The sequence below is a fragment of the Piliocolobus tephrosceles genome, chromosome 8, assembly GCF_002776525.5.
Source record: "Piliocolobus tephrosceles isolate RC106 chromosome 8, ASM277652v3, whole genome shotgun sequence".
NCBI classification, from domain to species: Eukaryota; Metazoa; Chordata; class Mammalia; order Primates; family Cercopithecidae; genus Piliocolobus; species Piliocolobus tephrosceles.
Genome location: NC_045441.1, coordinates 36,364,935 through 36,386,689, shown reverse-complemented (window position 1 = coordinate 36,386,689; position 21,755 = coordinate 36,364,935). Strand labels below are relative to the sequence as shown.

The 21,755-nt window shown below is 42.8% G+C and overlaps 1 protein-coding gene across 3 annotated transcripts; it reads left to right on the top strand.

Annotated features, from left to right (window-relative positions):
* The first annotated feature begins 4,384 nt into the window (after nucleotides 1-4,384).
* HUS1 (HUS1 checkpoint clamp component) lies at nucleotides 4,385-21,185 on the top strand. 3 transcript variants are annotated; one of them, XM_023226407.2, is made up of 8 exons: nucleotides 4,385-4,535; nucleotides 5,178-5,305; nucleotides 5,400-5,576; nucleotides 7,183-7,290; nucleotides 8,334-8,408; nucleotides 14,917-15,016; nucleotides 16,306-16,425; nucleotides 19,026-21,185. In XM_023226407.2, the coding sequence occupies exons 1-8, from the start codon at nucleotides 4,484-4,486 to the stop codon at nucleotides 19,106-19,108; spliced, it is 843 nt and encodes a 280-aa protein (XP_023082175.1). In that variant the 5' UTR covers nucleotides 4,385-4,483; the 3' UTR covers nucleotides 19,109-21,185. The 3 variants fall into 3 exon arrangements, with proteins under 3 accessions (XP_023082175.1, XP_023082178.1, XP_023082176.1); XM_023226408.2 differs by having other exon boundaries at nucleotides 4,389-4,593; XM_023226410.1 differs by lacking the exon at nucleotides 7,183-7,290 and having other exon boundaries at nucleotides 19,026-19,300.
* The last annotated feature ends 570 nt before the right edge of the window (nucleotides 21,186-21,755 follow it).

The window sequence follows — 21,755 nt, the reverse complement described above, 5'->3', positions numbered from 1 at the left end:
TGCAAATAGCCAGACCATATATGAAAACAGAACTGAACTCTGGCTCACAATCTGCAGCAACCTGACCAGAAAGCCAAGCCATTCTCTACAGTAACCGGCCCGGGTGCCGGCTTGCTACCTAGGAGACACACTCCGGGTAGGAGACAGACAACTCTCTCTAACAACTGATGCAGGAGGCCAAACAACTCTAATAATTCACCTCAAATGGCCAGCATTTGATTAATAACTGGCAGATTCCCTAATTTTTGTCCCTGCTTGCAACTTAGGAATAACTAGAGATAGGCAAATATCCTCCCCTAAACAATCATGTGGGAAGCACCCCTTCTGGTGAGCCCCCTCAGCTTCTCCAGGCCAACAGCCTCCATCACAGCTCACCCAGGGCCTTCCCTTTTCCACTATAAGGCATTCCTACTTCTCTGCCTGCCTTTGAGTCTCTGCCGAAATGCAAGTGATGATGGCTGACTCTGAATAAATAGGCTTTGCCTGTTCCATTTGGTTGGTCTTCATTTATTTCCACACTATCAATTGTTTTCCTGAAGGTCAAGTGTAAATAGGGCTGGTCCAGTCAGCAGGAGCATGTGGGTCACTGGACACTCAGCAATCCAGTGATGAAGATTCTCATCAAGAGTGTGAGGTAGGGCATGCCATGGCCAACATTGCCAATTCTATCTGTCCCCATCTTTAAAATGGGAATAACAGGCCAAGCGTGGTGGCTCACACCTGTAATCGCAGCACTTTGGGAGGCTGAAGCAGGCAGCTCACCTGATGTCATGAGTTTGAGACCAGCCTGGCCAACATGGTGAAACCCCATCTCTACTAAAAATACAAAAAGTTGTCCGGGCATGGTGGCAGGTGCCTGTAATCCCAGCTACTTGGGAGGTTGAGGCAACAGAATCACTTGAATCCAGGACTCCAAGGTTGCAGTTAGCCGAGATTGCACCATTGCACTCCAGCTTGGGCGACAAGAGCAAGACTCCATCTCAAATAAAATAAAATAGGAATAATAGTGCTTATTTTATGGGTGTTAATGTTATCTAAGTGATGATATCAGTGCAGAGTGCTATAAAATTAGAGCTATCTATCTCATCCTACTGATCAATAATATTTAGATAGTGCTTTAAAGGCATCCAACAAATGTTGATCACTCTCCTCTTGAGTGGGGCTGGTCCCCTTCCTTAATCCCCATCACTCACTACCATGCCTGACACTTACGTGCTCCACCAATGTTCATTTAAAAAAGTATCTATGGAATTTATTGAAGAATTTTTTTGACACCTTAAAGATGAGAAGAGTCTTTGAAGAGGTGCTTAAGCAAAAACCCATCTCTTAGAACAAGTACAATTCTCAAAAGACATTCACTCATGCCACCTCTAGGGTATGCTTTCCTTCATTTTACAGTTTTCTCATGTTAAAAAATAAGACAAATACTGCCTTTCAAATTTGATGCGTAACAACTGAGCTAGTCACATGTTTCCCTTGGGTAATTTTTCCGACATTAACTGCTAACAACAGGGCTGCAAATTGCTGTCTCTTCCCCCGGGGACTAGAGAAGGCAAGTAAGTATCTGAAAGAGACTGGCCAAATACCTAGACAGAATTGACCACCTGCAGCTGTAGAGAGGTTATTTCTCTTATTTCTAACTACATGCATCCTGACTGACATTTTATTTGCACCACTGTTTATTTCAGTTTCTAACACAAGATTAAGGCATTTACCTCCCCACTAAATAAACTTAAGAAACAGCGTCAACACTGTTTCCCAAATCGTTGTGTGACTGAATTACTAACCCCTGAGGTTCAGCAGTTCTTAAGTCAGAAGGCAATTTACCGTAGCTGGATAAGAACACGAATATACATTGCATTAGAAAACTCAGTGGTACATGGGGCTTCTAGAAATCTCTAGAGATCACATTCCTTGCCTCAAAATCATTTGGAAAGTACAGAAGTAGTGTCAGTATATTTAATTATCAATTCTGAAGTTATTGGATTAATTTGCTAAACCTATTTAAGAAAATTGCAAAGCACACAAAATATTCCTTTCTTCTTCCAAGAAAAGATAACTGCAGCTTTATTTTCTATTTCTTGAGTCAAATTCCTATATGATTTGGGCCTTTATCAATGCAGAATGTATAATATCACATCTGCTTAGGAAGTTTAAAAAATTGCTTTATCAGTTTTTATGACATAAAATTAAGCAATTTACAGTAAAGTTCAAGATGTTACAAAACATTGTTTACAAAGTTTATTTAGATACATTCTTTAATTATATTCATTTATCTACTAGCAGCCACTTTATTTAATGTGATGCTCAATTCTTCAAATTACTCATTCATGAGGAAATTTAAAAACATGCTTTTTTCCTGCAGATCATATGGAGCAAATAAAAAATGTTGGCAGAACTTTTTTTTTTTTTTTTTTTTTTGTGACGGAGTCTTGCTCTGTTGCCCAGGCTGGAGTGCAGTGGCAGATCTCAGCTCACTGAAATCTCTGCCTCCCAGGGTTCAAGTGATTCTCCTGCCTCAGATTCCTGAGTAGTTGGGATTACGGGCACAAGCTATCACGTCGGGCTAATTTTTGTATTTTCATTAGAGACGGGGTTTCACCATGTTGGTCTCAAACTCCTGACCTCAGATGATCCACCCCGCTTGGCCTCGCAGAATGCTGGGATTACAGGAGACAGTCACTCTGCCCCGCCTGTTGGCATAACTTTGAAAGTGATATATTAACTTTGGTCTGGTAAACACTCACATGTGACAATGAAGATTAGAATTTTGCTTCATCTTATAGTCTTAAAATAGGCAAAAACTGCAATTTTTGTATTTTGCACCTTTTTATTATTATACTTTAAGTTCTAGGGTACATGTGCACAACTTGCAGGTTTGTTGCATAGGTATACATGTGCCATGTTGGTTTGCTGCACCTGTCAACTCATCATTTACATGAGGTATTTCTCGTAACGCTATCCCTCCCCCAGGCTTCCATCCCCCAACAGGCCCCAGTGTGTGATGGTCCCCTCCCTGTGTCCATGTGTTCTCATTGTTCAACTCCCACTTATGAGTGAGAACGTGCAGTGTTTGGTTTTCTGTCCTTGTGATAGTTTGCTGAGAACGATAGTTTCCAACTTCATCCATGTCCCTGCAAAGGACATGAACTCATCCTTTTTTATGGCTGCATAGTATTCCATGGTGTGTATGTCCAACTTGTGCTTATCCAGTCTGTTATCGACCGACATTTGGGATGGTTCCAAGTCTTTGCTATTGTGAATAGTGCCACAATAAACATAACGTGTGCATGTGTCTTTGAAAATAATCTGGGCCTGGCTCAGTGGCTCATGCCCATAATCCCAGCACTTTGGGATTATAGCCGAGATTGCACCACTGCACTCCAGCCTGGGCAACAGAGCGAAGACTCCATCTAAAAAAAAAAAAAATTAACGGGGCCTGGTAGCTTGTGCCTGTAATCCCAACTACTCAGGAAGCTGAGGCAGGAGAATCCCTTGAACCTGGGAAGTGGACGTTGCAGAGGGCCAAGATTACGCCATTGCACTCCAGCCTGGGTAACAGAGCCAGACTCAGTCTTAAAATCATCATCATCATCATCATCATCATCTGCCTTGTCTTGATTCTATATGTCAAGTTAAAGACAACGGTCTAGGCTCCTATTTGCAAAGGGTATTAAAAATAACAATTAACATAGATAATCTTTAGTTTTTGAAAAACCAAATTAGATACAATTGTTGCTTCATTTCCCCCTTTAAAATTTCTTTCCTTTTAAAAAAACCTAATGACATTATTTATGCTAATAAGAATTTTATCGGATGTAATAAAAGTTCATCTTGAGGCAAACTGCAGAATTATCACTTAACGTCAGTGTTCTTTAAGCATCTCGTCTTTACCAACTAGCCAGTAATATGTTAAATTTTTTAAAAAGTCATTTAAAACAGTTTTCAGAACCTTAATCAACCAAGATGCTTCAATACCAAAGTACCGGTACCGTCATCTGAGGCTGGAGGGTTTAAAGCTGCTCTACCTTAGAGAGGTATATTTAAGATAATATTGTTTAACCTTTATAAACGACTAATTTTATTTGGATATTTTAAAATAGCACTTGAAGTAGGTGTCACAAAATTCTTTCAAAACGTGAATTCTCAGAACCACCTCCCCAAATCTGAGGCTTGAAGCCACCGCCTCACTAAAAGTAGATCTCACCATTACCCCGGAGCGCGGAGGCAAACCCGGAGACTGGGACCCCACCTCCTCAGGGCGTGACCTGTGATCCTTGACCCTTGACCCTACCTTCTCTGGGGCGTGACCCCTGACCCCACCACCCCAGGGGCGTGGCCCGGAGGTAATCCTAGCAAGAGCCGGGTAGCCCGAGCCGGGCGGAACCACTGTGCGCACCGCCGTGTTTCCGGGCGGGGACACTCAGGGCGCGACACTTATCTGTTACCCATAGAGGCCGTCGCGGCTGCAGCAGGCGCGGCCATGAAGTTTAGGGCCAAGATCGTGGACGGGGCCTGTCTGAACCACTTCACACGTGAGCAGGGAGGCCGGAGGGGAGCGAGGGAGGAACGGAAGGAAGCAGTGAGCGCGCGGTGGGGACCGCGGGGGCAGATGAGAGCGGGGATGGGCGGCGGAAGGGGCCGCGGGAGGATGGGGCAGGCGTAGGGGTGCTGGTGGAGGCCGCGGGAGGATGGGGTCGGGAGTGCGCGGGTCGGATCGGAGGGCACTTGTAGGGGTGAAGGCGGCTTTCAAGGGACGTTTCTGAAACTTGATTCCGATCACGCGGCTTTAAAAGCAAGCGGCCACTGCTCCCACAGACGGCTTTATCAGGCATTGACATTCCTTCAAGGAATTCGTCCCTCCACCCTGACAGTGCCTAACCTTGCGTTGAACTCTGTACTGCGGTACCTAGTAGTCAATACGTTCGTGTTAAATGAATGAATGACTAGTAGGTGCCTGTTTTCTTATTTGAGTACTGATGATGTGTGCTGTACATCTCCCCGGGTTTGTTGGGAGAATTGCGTGACATCAGACTTTCCAGTGTGATACCAATGTAAGTGGTTATTTTTCCACCGAGGAGTTGCACCATGATGAACAAGAAATTCTGTAAAATAAATTGGTCTCTAGGATACATGATGTGCGTTTTAGTAATTCCTTATTTTAACCCCTGCTTTAGGAATCAGTAACATGATAGCCAAGCTTGCCAAAACCTGCACCCTCCGCATCAGCCCTGATAAGCTTAACTTCATCCTTTGTGACAAGCTGGCTAATGGAGGGGTGAGCATGTGGTGTGAGCTGGAACAGGTGAGCAAAAACTTCTGAGAGGCCTGCACACTCTGCAGATTGTCTCTGGAAAGACCACAAATGCCCTGCCTCATCCCCCATGTTTTTCCCTTAGGAGAACTTCTTCAATGAATTTCAAATGGAGGGTGTCTCTGCAGAAAACAATGAGATTTATTTAGAGCTAACATCGGAAAACTTATCTCGAGCGTTGAAAACTGCCCAGAATGCCAGAGCCTTGAAAATCAAACTGACTAATAAACACTTTCCCTGCCTCACAGTCTCCGTGGAGCTGGTGAGTAGGAGAGTGAGGGTTTCAGAAATTTCCCACAGAAGTCTTGGCCTGGAAGGAATAGACATAATTAGCCTAGCCTCTTAAACAATAAATGTTGTTGAAAGCTATTTGGTTTATTTAAATTTAAAGATCTGGTCCATAACTATATTTTGCATTAGAGTCAGTTCCTCCTCATTTTAAAATAGTGTTGTTATCATATGCATTCGGCTAGACTGCTGCTTTTTCCAAGCCATAAAACTTCCAGCCTCTCTATTTCTTGTAGTGGTATTGTCACTTTGTCTAGAAATCATGGTTTCTATGCATTTTCACCATTGACATGTTTTCTCCCCACTCCTACCCTGCCTTATCTGCTGTAATAACTTTTAAATGGCCCCTCATTGTTCAGTACACATATGTTTTATATGCTCCTGCCAAATGAATGTAGTGCACAGCTGTCCTCCAAACACACAAATACACAACCTCATGCGCACACATACAACCCAGAGTTGCTCTTGTTACTCATGGAATGAGGTTCATATTCGTATTTCCTTTTTTTTTTTTTTTTTGAGACCGAGTCTCTCTCTGTCACCCAGGCTGGAGTGCAGTGGTGCGATCTCCACTCACTGCAACCTCCGCCTCCAGGTTCAAGGGATTCTCATGCCTCAGCCTCCCAAGTAGCTGGGATTACATGTGCCCACCACCACACCCGGCTAATTTTTGTATTTTTTTAGTAGAGTTGGAGTTTCACCATGTTGGCCAGGCTGGTCTTGAACTCCTGCCCTCAAGTGATCCACCTACCTCGTCCTCCCAAAGGCCTCCCAAAGTGCTGCGATTATAGGCATGAACCACCGCGCCCGACCCAACTTTTCTTCGTAACTCTCGACTCTTTGCAGTCAGGCAGTTCTTAGAGCTAATTAGGGTATTTCATGTCCCAACATAAGTTTGGTATGTTTTTTCTATTGCTTAAGGAAATGCAAGATAGTAATGTATAATACTTTTTGTCCAAAAGTGCAAGATATTTTGTTTTGTGAGTCTCATAGAAGCCCCTAGAAGTAAATATAGTTTGCCTTTTAACTGTTTAGAAACTGCAGCACCCTGAGTGTCCTATGCCCAAAGACTGGCCTTCTCTTGGTTGCGTCAACATAGCAGGCTTGCTTCTTTCTGCCTCATGACTTTACATGTGCTGTTTCCCCAGCCTGAAACCCTGTCCCCTTGTTCCTGTCTTCCCATGGCTGCTGCTTTTGGTGGTATCTGAAATGTCACCTCGTCAGTCTAAGGAAACTCTCCCACACTCACCCTGGTCACTGTGGTTTGCTTTCTCATGACTCTAATGAGCATGTCGTGCAATTTCATTTGTTTGCATTTTTATTGATCCGTTTGTTCCACTGGAACAATGAGGACCTTTTTGTCTTATTCACCACACTTCCCAGTTCCTGAAAGTACCCAGAGTCTGTTCCATAAATATTGGCACCATCAATATTGGTCGAATGGCTTTTCAGTGAATAAATTGACAGCATTCCACTTAGATTTGGCGTTTCAACTTTTTTGTCCTCGGGTCTTTGGGTTGTTTTGTTGTTGCTTAATATTAGCAAGAGAAATATTTTTAAATTAATTCTTTTCTTGGCAGTTATCTATGTCAAGCAGTAGCCGCATTGTGACACATGACATCCCCATAAAGGTGATTCCTAGGAAATTGTGGAAGGACTTGCAAGAACCGGTGGTCCCAGATCCTGATGTAGGTGATGCCTGCAGTCCTGTTGTACACCCCACATTAAATGGCATGACTTGAATTCTCTAATTTCAGTTGTAGTCTTGCAGTATATTTTATTTTTAAAGGATTCTTAAGGAAAACATTAGAATATTTGCCTTTTGTTATTTACATTAAACATCTTAAAACATGTTGCATATGATAGAAATGTCATGCCTTCCTATATGTAGAAAATGTCTCACTCAGCAACATCATTTAAAACACAACTGAAATGATACTTTGGAGGACAATTAGTATTTGTTAGTATTCTTGACCTTAGACACCAATTTGGGTTTCCAAGACTTGATCTTTTCCTCAGCCAGTCAGGAGCGATATCTGGATGTGCACGAAAGCCAAGAAGAGAGGAATTTCATGGTTTAGGGCTAATATGGGTTAACAGTCATGCTGATGGTTAACCCTAGAACCCCAGAAGGTAAAGATGATGCCAAAGGGCCCATTTCCTCTTGCTCACAATTTATTTAAGAAGAAAGTACAACAATATGCTGGGTAAAATAATTACTTGACTTTTACTAGACGACTTCTACACTGATTTCGAAAAAGCCCATGTTTTATAGAGCACTCTTGGTAACAGTCTCAGGTGTGATGCAGTGACTTTCTGCCATATTTTTGCACAGAGCATGGAAAGGCCCCTGAATCATAGGTGTAAATGTCCCTTAGAGGAGGGCCTCCTGCTGAGTGCCTGAGTTTTATTCCCCCTGGACCAATATAGGGGCATCTCAGCTGAAGTGCCCTATTCCTTCTTGAGCCAGAAGAATGCCCGCAGGGACATGGCTGCTGAGGTAACCAGAGGCAGGCATTCCATTCTTTAATTTTGCTTGAGCATCCTTGAGTTAGTGAAATAGAATTGGTTTTCTTTTTATATTTTTAAAAGAACTTTATTCAGAAAATTGTAAAAGTATCCCATAGTTTTTGAGCATGCAGTGTGTTCCAGAGTTAGTTATGGAGCCCTTGTCATTACTAGAGTATATTAATATTTTTAATACTTGTGCTTTTTCTCATTGGTTTTGTAGGTTAGTATTTATTTACCAGTCTTGAAGACTATGAAAAGTGTTGTGGAAAAAATGAAAAACATCAGCAATCACCTTGTAAGTCACAACTTCCTTAGAAAAGAACTCTGAAGTATTTGGTGGGGCGGCATGGGTGCTCTAGCTCACCCTGCAGCAGTCCACGCAGATGGGCACCTCCTAACCGAGTTCCCACTCATGGGGACCTGGCCTAGTGCTGAGAACCTGCAGATTGCTAGTTGGATTTAGAAACCTATTCCAGTGGCCGGGCGCGGTGGCTCAAGCCTGTAATCCCAGCACTTTGGGAGGCCAAGACGGGCGGATCAGGGGGTCAGGAGATCGAGACCATCCTGGCTAACACGGTGAAACCCCGTCTCTACTAAAAATACAAAAAACTAGCCGGGCGAGGTGGTGGGCACCTGTAGTCCCAGCTACTCCGGAGGCTGAGGCAAGCTTTTATATTTGCCTTTAATCCCTTGTGTTTATAGTATATTAAGGATCTGTTCAGCCGTTCTGCCTGTTTTTCCTCTTACATTTCGGATGAAACATTATATATATATATAAATATATATATATATATATTTTTTTTTTTTTTTTTTGAGACGGAGTCTCACTGTCGCCCAGGCTGGAGTGCAGTGGTGCGATCTCGGCTCACTGCACTGCAAGCTCTGCCTCCCGGGTTCACGTCATTCTCCCACCTCAGCCTCCCAAGTAACTGGGACTACAGGCGCCCACCACCTCGCCCGGCTAGTATTTTGTATTTTTAGTAGAGACGGGGTTTCACCGTGTTAGCCAGGATGGTCTCGATCTCCTGACCTCATGATCCCTCCCAAAGTACTGGGATTATAGGCGTGAGCCACTGCACCCGGCCAGAACATTGTATCTTTTACATGCTAATGTGCCCATATTTTTCTATGAGTCACTGATATGATTGACAGTGAGTTTGGAGTTTCCTGTCTGTATGCCAAATGTCTTTCAGTGAGCCAGGGACAAAGGTATGCCACACCATAGCAGCCTTTATTCCAAGCACCCCTCACACCAAGCTAGGGGGCACTTTTATATTTCTGTTTATTTTCTGTTTATTTTGTGAAAGTCTCCTATGGCCTCGTGGCTCAAAATGTTACAGTGTGTGACAGTGATGGGAAATACGTGGATTATGCTCATTCATACCTGGGGTTATTCTGAGTTCTTCCTTCACTCACTGCCCCTCCCCCTGCCCCCTGCTCCCTCCTACCCCACTCCAAAAAACACACTTGGTTATGTCCCTGAGTCTTTTAAAAACCACTGTCCACTTGATGAAGCGTAAACTTTTGATCTTCCTAGTATACCAGGCCACCTCTGTAGCCACATCTCTGTTGTATTGCCACACCCTCCCTGCAGAACCAGGCTGGGTTCTGGTATTCCCCGACAATGCCTCTTCTTTTCTGTTCAGTTTCTTTGCCATTTCGCACATGGCTTCTTCTCTCCATCTCCCTGGAAGGCACTTAGCCATTCTCATGCTTCATCACAGACCTTTCCCCACCACCCCTCTGGAAGCCACTCCTCTGTGGAGCTGAGCTGTCCAGTGTACATGGTAAATCACCTGCTGATATCTCTGAAGGTCTCCTGAACCACCAGCTTCTTGATAAGGGAAACCCCGTCTTAATCATCTTTGTGTCCCAGCTGCCCAGTTTGGGATTGCCACTCGGTAGGCAGCAGTAAGTGTTACATTTAATGAAAGAAGGAAGTGACTGGGCATCTCTAATGGGAAGGTGGTCGTTTTTAGTGTGTTAAATTTTTAGTGTTAAAATTTAGTGTTAAATTTTTAGTGTTAAAATTTAGCTTCAAGAGGTCTTTGAAATCACAAAAGTATTTTGAAGCCTAGAAAATGTACATTGGGCTGTTTTTTTCTAGATTTCTCCTCACGAAGAGCATTGCTGTCATTGGACCTAACTCAAGGCTTTTCTTTCATAAATTCTATATAGAGCTCATTTTAATTTAAAATCTGTTTTCCATGAAGCAGTGTGCACTGTGCCGACATTGGTGTCACCTGTGACTGCAGTGATGTTGATCCAGTTGTCAGGCTGGCTTCATCTAGGGATACCCTGGGGACTTCCAGAGAAATTCAAAGAGGCCCAGGAGAGAAAAGACAGGGTGGTTAATTGAAGGATGGCATTTGTTTGTTCTTTCTGTTCAATGAAAATGATTCAGCAAAGTAGAGAGGTAGAAGCGTAGCTTAGAATCATCAGAGGTGTTTTGTTTTCTCTTTTTTGGAGTTTAAAAAACAGATATTTTGTGGAGTGGCTACTACAATCTGGAATTACTAAATGGAAAGTTATCAAGTTACTGCAGCAAAGTACATAATCAATCAAGTTACTGTAGCAGAGTACATAATGATGTCTTCCTGGGTATCCAGAATTCTGTGTCTGAATATTACAGGCAGTAGAATTAAGGAAAATGGTAAACTCAAGACACTAAAAATGTCCACCTTCCCATTAGAGATGCCCAGTCACTTCCTTTCATTAAATGTGAAGTGTGACTGATGGGGTGGGTTGTGTATGTGACTCATGCAGGAACAGAAAAATAAGCAAGAACTGGAGGGAATCAACATCATGTTCTAAGACATTGCTTCTAAGTTCTACCATGTGTGTGAATTCCCTGGGATCTGGTTAAAGTGCAGGTTCTGATTTGGGAGGTCTGAGCTGGAGCCTGAGGCTCTATTGCTGACCAGCTCCTGGAGGATGTCAATGCTGCCTACCTTCAGACCACATCACGTAACAGTACTTTGTGATTTGTGCCTGTATTACTCCGTTTTTACACTGCTATAAAGATATTACCTGAGACCAGGGAATTTATAAACAAAAGAGGTTTAATTGACTCACAGTTCTGTCTAGCTGAGGAGGCCTCAGGAAATTTACAATCATGACAGAAGGCAAAGGGGAAGCAAGGCACGTCTTACATGGCAGCTGAAGAGAGAAGAGCACAGGAAAAATTGTCATTTTTAAAACCATCAGATCTCATAAGTACTCCCTCACTAACATGAGAACAGCATGGGAGAAGCTGCCCCCGTGATCCAGTCACCTACCACCAGGCCCCTTCGTCAGCACTTGGGGATTACAATTCGAGATGAGATTTGGGTGGGAATACTGAGCCAAAACAAACCATATCAGTGCCATACTATATTGTACTTCAAATGTTATCTGAGAAACAGCTTTGCAGGATCACCTTAATGATGGAAACCAGAGAGTCTATGTTTAGAGTCATGATGTGGAAGAGGGGAGTCTTTGGAGCCACACACCTGGGTTCAGCTCCAGGCTGTGCTGTGCAGTGAGCGCCCTAGTGCTGGGTACTACCCCAAATACGGATAACAGTGCAGCTATGACAGGAGCTTCGTCACTTTTTATAAATTTAGAGATAATTTTTATTAGGTACCCAGTATAGTCAGCATTCAGTAAACAATAGGTGACTATTTTAAGGAAATCATTGAAAAGATCTTACCCTGATACTTAAGAAATCAAGTGTGTTGATGTGCATCATATTTCCAAATAACCGAATCATAAAATAGACGTGAGTGACCAGTGTTCAGAGAATTAGTTGTTTGTTAATTTCTTCAATAAGTATTGACTCAAGGCCACCATGTGCTAGGCACCAGGTGTTAACATTCAGGAGGGAGTTAGAATCTAATGTTCTGTTACTGAGACTTTTAGGAATTCAAAGAAAATGCAAGAGAACATTTAAGCCTAAAGTGCATCTAGGACCATTGCAAGTTGCATTTTTGAATAAGTATTTATTTATTTATATCTAAAACCATTGTTTTTCAAAACAATGGGAATTTACAGATCTTGGGTGTGTGGTTGTTTGGAACAAATGAGCATAAGTCATGTGTTAACCTTACAGAGCCCCAGTAAGCAGTCCAGCATATTCACAAAGATTGTTTTATATATTTTATTTCAGTCACCTATTGTTCCAGATTGTAGGAGAGCGGGTTAGGAAATATAACAATCTGTTTTTTGGATTAATGAAGGAAAAGGGTTGAAAGTGAGTACTTCTCATTCAAAGTAGATTATACAACAAGTAAGTCTGGGGCACTATTTTTCTATTAATGTGAAAAACTCAGAAATAAGAGCTCACCCAAGTTAGAAAAACTTTGTTTTTGGAATGAAAACTATTCAGAGTTCACCAATTTTAAGGAACAGGAACGAGGAACACTAAATTGTATTCAGTAAACATGTACACTGATACAGAGCTGTGCAGACAGGATGCCTTCTCTCTTTTCTCTCTGTGGCACCGTGAGGATGGAATGGCCCTAAATAAGACTGGTTGCTAGATGACACTTTTATAGTACAAGATGACAAAATGCTGTCTGGCAGACTACACACGGGCTTTCCAGAGACCTCCTAGGCTTTAACATTGGGCAGATATCAACGTCAAAAAGAGAAATAATATGTACTGGTTCTTTTAGGAGGAAGTTTCATTGTAGGTGCGAGAGTGGACCAGGATAGGTTAGCAAAACCTCAAACCACACTGTGGCATATGCTTCATTTCTAGGTTCCATCCAATTAAAAGAACTGATTGGTTGTTGGGGTGGGTAGAGAGGAGCTTCAAAGGAAAGGAGCCCCCTGTACCTGTGGAGACAGTCCTAAGGCAACAAGAGCAGGAGTACAAGAGGGGCACCCGATGGTATGTGAGGGAGAGGCAGAAGTCTGGTAGTCTGGGCATGTGGAGCTCAGCTCAGCCATCCTCAGTCCTGGTAACCTAACAGCAGCCCCAGACCCTTCTGGATTTGGGAATTTCATTTTCCAACATGTGAGTTTATTTTCTAAATAAATGGCTATGTTCTCATGAAATTCTAAAGGCCTTATAGTCATATTAAATGTGTATTTATGACAAATGGCTTATTATATTTTATAAAAATAAGACACTGATTTTCACATTCTTTTCTCATTTTCCTCCTTCCTGTTTTGTAATGGTTATATTATGTCTACATCATCAAAGCATAAAATTTTATTACTACATATTATTCTGTCCACTCCCGTTGTTTAGTTTGGTTCCAAAGGTCAAAATAAGGCTCACACTGTTTATGCTGTAAGTTCTCCAATGATTTTTTGGTTTTTAAAAGCTTATTCTCTAGCATATCACTCAGCAAGGGCTCACAGGAATAGGATTCCATTGGTTAGCATGTGTTTAGAATGTCAGTTTGGCTCACTGCACTGCATTGTCTGCTGGTGTATATTATTGCTATCAAAAAGTCTGATTGCATTCTGATTTTGTTTCACAGCTTGGATTTTTTCATTTGAAGGTGGGGACTAAATACTCTGGGGATTTTTCCCATTTTCTTTAAATCCAACTGTCTTGACCATCCAGGGTCAATTTTCCCAGGTGTGTGGTGTGTCCTTTCAGTAAGTGGGCCCAACTCTTCATTCACTTCAGGAAAGTTTTGAGCTGTAGTTGATAGCATTTATTTTCCAGTGCTTTCTTTTTCTTCTGGGACTCAGAGGGCTTGGGTCTTCTCTGCCATCTTTATTATTTTCTGTCAGATCCTTTTCATCTCTTTGTTTCTGTTTGGTAAATTTTATTTTTCTCCTTTCCATCCCAGTTTCTCTTACTATTCTCTCTGTGGCACCTATTTACTCTAGTCTTCTTCCTTCTAAACTAGTTTCTGTTTCTGAAATTTTTCCTTATGTTTCTAATTACTTCCTGTGCTGTCAGCTGTGTTTTCATATGTGCATGCTGTCCGGTCATCTCATGTCTGAGCTTCCCTAATTCTGATTTATGTTGTTTTGTCATAGCTTTTATTATTGTTCATTTCTTTTAGTTGGTCTTGAAAGAATAGTCTACAGTCTGCATCTGGTTTGCAGAGTGCCTTTAGTTTCTAAGTGTGCTATTTGGACATTATGATTTCTGTTTTTCTTTTTTCAGAATATTATTATATGGAAGTCAACCACAATCCTTTTGTTGTTGCTGTTGTAGGTGGTTTTTCTGGTTATTTTAGGAGGAAGTTTCATTGTAGGAGTGAAAGTGGACCAAAATAATTTTCTAACTTAATGTCTCTAGTATTCTCTATTCTTTGTAACCACAAAATATTAAAACATGCATCCTCACCACATTCCCAGGACTTTCTGAGATCTGTCCCTCTTTTTCCTTCATTTAAAGCTTCATTCCCTTTTTTTTTTCTTTTGCCCAAGGTGCCCATTCTGCTCAGTTGAGGCTGTTACTTCCGGTGGCTCCTTCTCAGTGCAGGACTCTCTCCTGCTGTGAGGGAATTCTCATCAGCTCCACCCAGCCCTCCCTAGAGCCCTGCCCTTGTGCTGCTGTAGTCTCCTGGCAAGTCCTCTCTGAGTTCTACCTGTTTTCACATCTTTACTGTGTTCTCCATTCTGGGAGGCAGGCAGGGGGACTGCCCCTTTGGGATTTTTGGGTGTTTTCTGAGTTCTTGGTTCTTGGGCCTTATTTCTCTCTTTCGCTGATAGCACGGGGGTCTCAGGGCGCTCTGAGGTGTTTTGAGGTTTTGTAGGGTACTTTGTCATCTGGTTGTGTGAAAGCTGCTGCCCATGGAGTTTTTTCCTTTTGTCTTCCTTTTCTAAGACTATGTAAAATACTCAATTTGCAGGTTATTGAAGCAAACCTAGATGGAGAATTGAATTTGAAAATAGAAACTGAATTAGTATGTGTTACAACTCATTTTAAAGATCTTGGAAATCCTCCTTTAGGTAAGTGTTCTAGTGGGTTATATTTTGCTTTTGATAAGTTGACTGTGTCAGATAACCTACGTATTGAGGTCTCTTAATGTAAAAAGGTTGAAATTCAGTTGACTTTGTTTCATGCTTGGGTAAAGAACAAAGGAATTGAGATTGGACTACGTAACTCTGTGGTGTAGTGGAGCAGTTAGCCACCAGGGGGAGAAGCTGTGCCACCAAGTAGCTGACGGATCTGTGCAGGGTCTCCATACTCTGTAGAATTTGGATCAAGTTAAATAACCTCCAAGATCCCTTCCAGCTCTTTAATTCCTATTCTACTCCTAAAGATTTCCATTTCTCACCTGGAATGGATTCAGAAAGGTAGATACATTTGTTCTTATATTCTCCTCCTTTAGTTACCTCCATATGTAAGAAATTAGTGTAGCAGATGCAAAACTGTTTCACTTGATCACATTTCTCATCTCATACAAGGTAATAAGGGACGATAGAGTCAGTGCAGCAAGTGGGGAAAGAGGGGACGGTTGGACAGTCTGGTGAGTCATAAGCCAAGAGGGGGTTAGAATCATGGCTGGAAAGTGGGCCGCTGCACAGTAGCAGGAGCTGCCTCAGCAGGAAAGCAGGCAAAGGACGAGGGGAGAAACACCTGGGGATGATGAGAAAATCATTTTATGATACATATGTGTTCCATAACCAATAAAATCAGCCCAGGTCACGTTTAGAATTAAGTTACTACAAGTTTGCTTGAATATAAACACAGATTTTAGCATAGAGTTGGAAGGAATGTTTACTTTCTAGTTAAGAGCATCCTATTCCAGCAGGGTGAAATCCATGTGGTTGTACCTTTGATAATATTGTGTAAAGTGATTCATTCTGATGTCACTCATTTTGTTTCTTTTAATAAACATAAGGTGGGACTTATCTTTAGTACTTTCTCAGAAGTTGAAAGGATTTTTTTTTTAATTGCACTTGAGAATGACAGGCCTTGCATTAGTTAATATATATATTTTCACTCTTAAAATACATAGTGAGTACAAATAAATACAATTTTCTTTGACCTAAAGAGGGAGATTGAGTTATATTTCAAGTCCCCTGTAAATAAAGATGCCCTGGAAATTATCATAGTATTTTAAATAGTTAGGACCTAATGCTTAATGAATGACAACATTTACAAGTTGCAGTATTTCTCCAGGATGCTAAAACCAGTGCTAAAGTGAATCACTTATTTAAGTAAAATGCAAGTGTCTCTAGGTTTCCTGTTATGTGCGAAGATGTTGTATTTAAACGCATTCCTATCATTTTAGCCTCTGAAAGCACCCATCAAGACAGGAACGTGGAACACATGGCTGAAGTGCACATAGATATTAGGAAGCTCCTACAGTTTCTTGCTGGACAACAAGTAAATCCCACAAAGGCCTTATGCAGTGAGTGTGCTTCTCTGTTTTGTTTTTCATATTCTTTCATATTCTAAATGCTTCAGTCAACTCTAATCTAACAGATTGCATATAGTCTCATACGTCCAAAAAAAAAAAAAGCTCAATTATGTGGACTTTAGCTTCCTAGGACAGTCGGGTTTTTTAAATTTTCCTAGATTTAGAAGTACCTAAGGTGGCAGCAGAGAAACAACCCCTGGGTACTCTGTTAGCGCCTGAAACCTGCAGCCACACTGGTTGGTAGGTGGGTTGTGTGCTGCCTCAGCTGGCCAGCGCACCTGGCGACGCCCTCGGGAGGATGGGTGCAGATCATCCCACCTTCTCCATGGCCATCTAATTTGACCTACTCAGAGTGCCAGACACGGTTTGGCTTGGATTTAAGTTTTCCCTTGTAATGCCTTGTTTCCTTTTTGTGGCTACGCTGGCCTGCACTCGCTGCCCCATATCTACCCCTTGGCTGCTGGTTAACAGTTGCCTCTTGATTCTGGCTGGGCCCCGTCTTGTGAAGTCACACACCTGCTCCAGCGCTATTCATCTGCTGACCACACATGAGAAGGTCATTACCTGCCAAGAGCTTTTCAAGGCATTTTTGTCACCTTCTACTGAAATCACAGCGACTGCAGCCTGGATTTGAAGTTCCACGTTTTGTAGAATAGCTCCCAGGCTGAGCTGAGAGGGAGGTTGGGCCAACACTGCACCTCATCCCCTTCGGATCTGCAGTGTGCTGTAGAGAAGGAACAGAACATTCTAGGTGGCAATGTCAAGGACCAGCCCTTTTGAATGAGAGACATGAAGAGAATCAGAAGAGACCATGGGAGGAGCGATGGGTGTTAGGGAATTGGGGAAGGCATCAGTTGGAGTGATGGGCACAGAAGGAGATACCGCCAGAGAAGCAGCACTGAGGGTAGAGATGGAGAAGCTAGATGAGGCCAGATCATGAGGAGTTTTGGGGTGAGGTACCTGTGCTGCTTTTTAAGGAACTTTGACATGAACGGTGTCATATTTCTAAGGCCGAGCATAGTGGGAGCTGTGTGGCAGTGCCAGGTCCTTAAAGGTGCTTCTCAGAACCTTGATGTGCGTGGAGATCACCTGGAGGTCGTGTAAAGGGACTCCTTGTTCATAGTTTGGGCTGGGCCTCATGGCTGCACTTCTCCCAAGCTCCCGTACAATGCCCAGACCCTTGGTCCTGACAAGCACAGTGTGAATGGTGAGAGGGTGAAATACTCCTCGTCTATGTAGAGTATAGAAACACAGGGGTTGGGGGGTCCCTGCGCTGCACAACATCAGTCTTTGAACTTGGTATTTTGGGGACCTTCTGAATCCAAGGCTGATGAGGAACACAGGAGAGTTCTTATCAAAGGTGGTTGACTAAGCCATGTGTCTTCTCAACATTCACTTTGGTGTCCCCACGTGTAGCAGAGAAAGGAGGACCAGCAAATTGTGATGTAGCAAAAATTTTTTAAAAAAAACCCTAGGTTGAACTTCTCATACCTTCTTAACTTCCCAAAGCTCCTTTTCTGTTTCTGTCAGTCTCCTTCAGGTGTCGGATCAGTTGTCCCTTCCTCTAGCTAGGTCCTGCCACCCTCAGTCTCTGCCTCTCCTGTGCCCTTGCACCACCTCTCTTAAAGAATGCTTGTCTTGCTGCTTGTCCTTTCCGGTCCTTTCCCTGACCTCCCATCTCCCGGGGTTGGCCTCTCTGCAGCCTGCTCACACATGGTTTCTTGTCACTCACTCACATCTGCTGGAGAGCTTTCCTCGGCTGCTGTGCTGCAGCTCCCCGAGCTCTGGGTGATTGTCACACTGTGTGCTCCTGCCCACCCTCATGTTGTCTTTACTTCCCTGCTTGGTTGCATGCCTGATGCCTTGGATTTTAGCCATCACCCATGGCCCTCACGGGATTGGCAGGACCGTTGAGATGCAGGCGTCCATCCCATGCAGCAGTGTGTGACACAGTCTGTCCCAGGTGTTGGGGGATCCTGGCTCTCAGCTCTTGTCAGCACAGTTCCTCCACTCACTGGTGAGGAGCTGCTTTTCCCCGCAGAAGGATGCTGATGTAGGTGAATGTGGTTTGCCAGAAAGCCAGCCTGCTGGGTGTTTTGCCAAGGGCTTGGGCCGCTTCACTCTTCCTTTCCTCGCTGCAGGAAGCCGCCAGTGTTGAACATCAAAGCTGATTCAGTACTGGTAGATGTGCTGCTTTATTGAATGATCTACCAAGGTAAAATTTTGCCAGGTCAAGAAATAGCAATTTAATCCATTTAGAGGAATGAATATAATTTGAAAAATTAACTTATTTCAAGACTAACATCTTAAAGTGTTGAGACCTGCTTTTAAATAGCTTTCTGGATTTTGAGACATACTTTTACTGGCTGTGATTTATAAGAACTTGTGGTCTGTGGAGTACTGTCCTAAATGCCAGTGATGCAGCCTCAGCTGTGACAGTGAGAGTGAGAGACTGTGGTCTCCACAGCTGCCTCGGGGAAGACAGATGCCTAAAACAGGAGGCACAGGCTGGGAGGGCTGTTCTGAAAAAGTAGATATCAAAATGTGTGTGCTGCACTAGGTCTTTAAAATCATGGCTTTTCTCTTCCCAGATATTGTGAATAACAAGATGGTGCATTTTGATCTGCTTCACGAAGACGTCTCCCTTCAATATTTCATCCCCGCGCTGTCCTAGCACCCTGTTGCTGGAGTTGGCATGCAGAGACTTTGTCAGGATGGGAGAGGCCGTAGGCGTTGTGTTCTGATCACTGGTCTGTGTCCTCACAGCACCGCACATCGACACACTGTACTTATTTGTCCCTCTCTAACATTTTAACTAAAAGTTGACTTAATGGCACATAGTTGGATAAACATATCACTTCATGTTGCTCATGTCTGTTTTGTTTTGTTTTTAAGACATTGAAAAGAAAAGCTAGAATTTATTTATTCAGACTTTAAAGAACAATTTCTCATTGACGTTGTGAAAATCCCCATGTATTTAGACTTGGTGTAGTAGCCAGAATTCATGCAGCTGTTGCCTGGGAGCTGGGTACTTTCCCTCCAGGCAGAGGCTCTAGCTCAGCACGGCCTGTAGCGCACAGTCAGTCTTGCATTTCAGTGTGTTCACCCTGCTTGCTCCTGCCCCTTGGAGCCCAGTGACAGAAAGTATAGCCTCTGTCACCCCGCCGCCACTGCCTTGGTTACTCAGAGCGCTATGGGGTGTCACAGCTGCAGCATTTGGGGCCTCTTTCTCTCTCTTGCTGAGGACTCAAGCCCACCTGAGTCCACTCCCCTCTTGATGCGTGGAGAGCTGGCCCAGCCAACACAGCTCTTCGCTGGGAGCTCCTTCTGCCACTCCAATTAGTTTCTTCCTGGGGCCAGTTTTGGGTTTAGGTTGTAATTCCTTATATTTCTTCCGCAGTGCATCGGATCTGTCGTTCTGGAAAGAAGACCCTTCTATTTAGAGTAGAAACAAACGAAACTTCTAAGGTATCATCTGCGTTAAGTGATGAGACCGTATTTCTTTGATGTTTCTGAACATCAAAGCTGATTCAGTACTGGTAGATGTGCTCATTCTCCCTGAAACATACCTATCATATTTCCTATTGTAATTCTATCTCATTGTCCTGTGGAGGTGGACATGATCAACAATATCTTTTATTGTTTTGTTTTGTTTGAGACAAGGTCTCACTCTGTCACGAGACTGGAGTGAAGTGCAACAATCATGGCTCACCACCTTGACCTCCTTGGCTCAAGGCATCCTCCCACCTCAGCCTCCTGACTACTTGGGACTACCGGTGTGCGCCACCACATCCAGCTAGTTTTTAATTTTTCATAGAGACAGAGTCTCACTGTGTTGCCTAGGCTGGTCTTGAACTCCTGGGCTCAAGCCACCCGCCCACCGGGGCCTCCCAAAGTGCTAGGATTACAGGCATTAGCCATCACACTCATCCATAAACGTTATCTTAATGTCACATTACAAAACTGAGGCCTAAGTTGCTTAGGACAAGATGAAGAAATGGAAGACTAGCTAACATGAAAATTTATATTTTGGCTTTTAAATGTTTTTTGGTAAAACCAGTGTATTTGAATGGTTCTTTTGATGTTTAATAATGGTTTTTTGTTTGTTTGCTTGTTTCGGTTTTTTTTTTTTTTTTTGAGACGGAGTCTCGCTCTGTCGCCAGGCCGGATTGCCAGTGTCACGATCTTGGCTGACTGCAATCTCCACCTCCCAAGTTCAAGCGATTCTCCTGCCTCAGCCTCCCGAGTAGCTGGGACTACCGCCGTGTGCCACCACGCCCAGCTAATTTTTGTATTTTTAGTAGAGATGGCATTTCACTATTTTGGCCAGGATGGTCTCGATCTCTTGATTTCGTGATCCACCTGCTTTGGCCTCTCAAAAGTGCTGGGATTACAGGCGTGAGCCACCATGCCTGGCCTATGTTTAATAATGTTTAAATAGGGTGGAATATTTTGTTAAATTAACATCTTAAAATTAGAAGGCACCATTTTAATTTTTAAACCCTTTCTCGTTGTAACAAAATTAATTCCAGCTGTAGTGAGAAAACTTAAAAATCATGCTACAAAATGAAACAACATCTGAAAGTAGTTTTATAAAACTGAAATTGTTGAAGAGAATGGTTATTAGTGACTTAACCATTTGCTCTATATGATATTTATTATCAAATACACATAATTTTGAAGATTTAAATGAATGGCTTAAGATTTTATCTTTGTGTAGAATGTGGCTAAAGAAACCTTAGTTGAGATTCAAGAAGTTGGTGTCTGTTTCTGATTCTTATCACAACTTGCTACTTAGTGTCTACCAAGTCCTCCACCTCTTTACTCCTCAAAGAGCTGTGAAAAATGATGGCAGGAGCCCGTACAAAACCACAGACTTAGAGAAGGGCACAGTGCTGCTTTATTGAATGATCTCCCAAGGTAAAATTTTGCCAGGTCAAGAAATAGCAATTTAATCCATTTAGAGGAATGAATATAATTTGAAAAATTAATTTATTTCAAGACTAACATCTCAAAGTGTTGAGACCTGCTTTTAAATAGCTTTCTGGATTTTGAGACATACTTTTACTGGCTGTGATTTATAAGAATTTGTGGTTTATGGAGTACTGTCCTAAATGCCAGGGTAAAATAAGGCAGTCCCATGCCTTGCCTGCCCTGGGCTGAGGGCCCCACGTCCTTTTGGTAGGCACATCTTTTCTCTCCTCCCTTGTTCTGCTCTCCTCCAGCATATACCTCCTAGCCCTAGGCAATTACTTGTCTAATATCTGTCTCTATATATTTGCCTATTCTGGTTTTTAGCTGTTTTTTTTTTTCCTGGTGGA

Coding starts and splice junctions, on each gene's coding strand:
- HUS1 (XM_023226407.2), top strand. CDS start 4,484: ATGAAGTTTAGGGCCAAGATCGTGGACGGGGCCTGTCTGAACCACTTC. Junction 7,291..8,333: donor CGGTGGTCCCAGATCCTGAT/GTAGGTGATGCC, acceptor TTGGTTTTGTAG/GTTAGTATTTATTTACCAGT. Junction 16,426..19,025: donor TCCCACAAAGGCCTTATGCA/GTGAGTGTGCTT, acceptor TTCTCTTCCCAG/ATATTGTGAATAACAAGATG.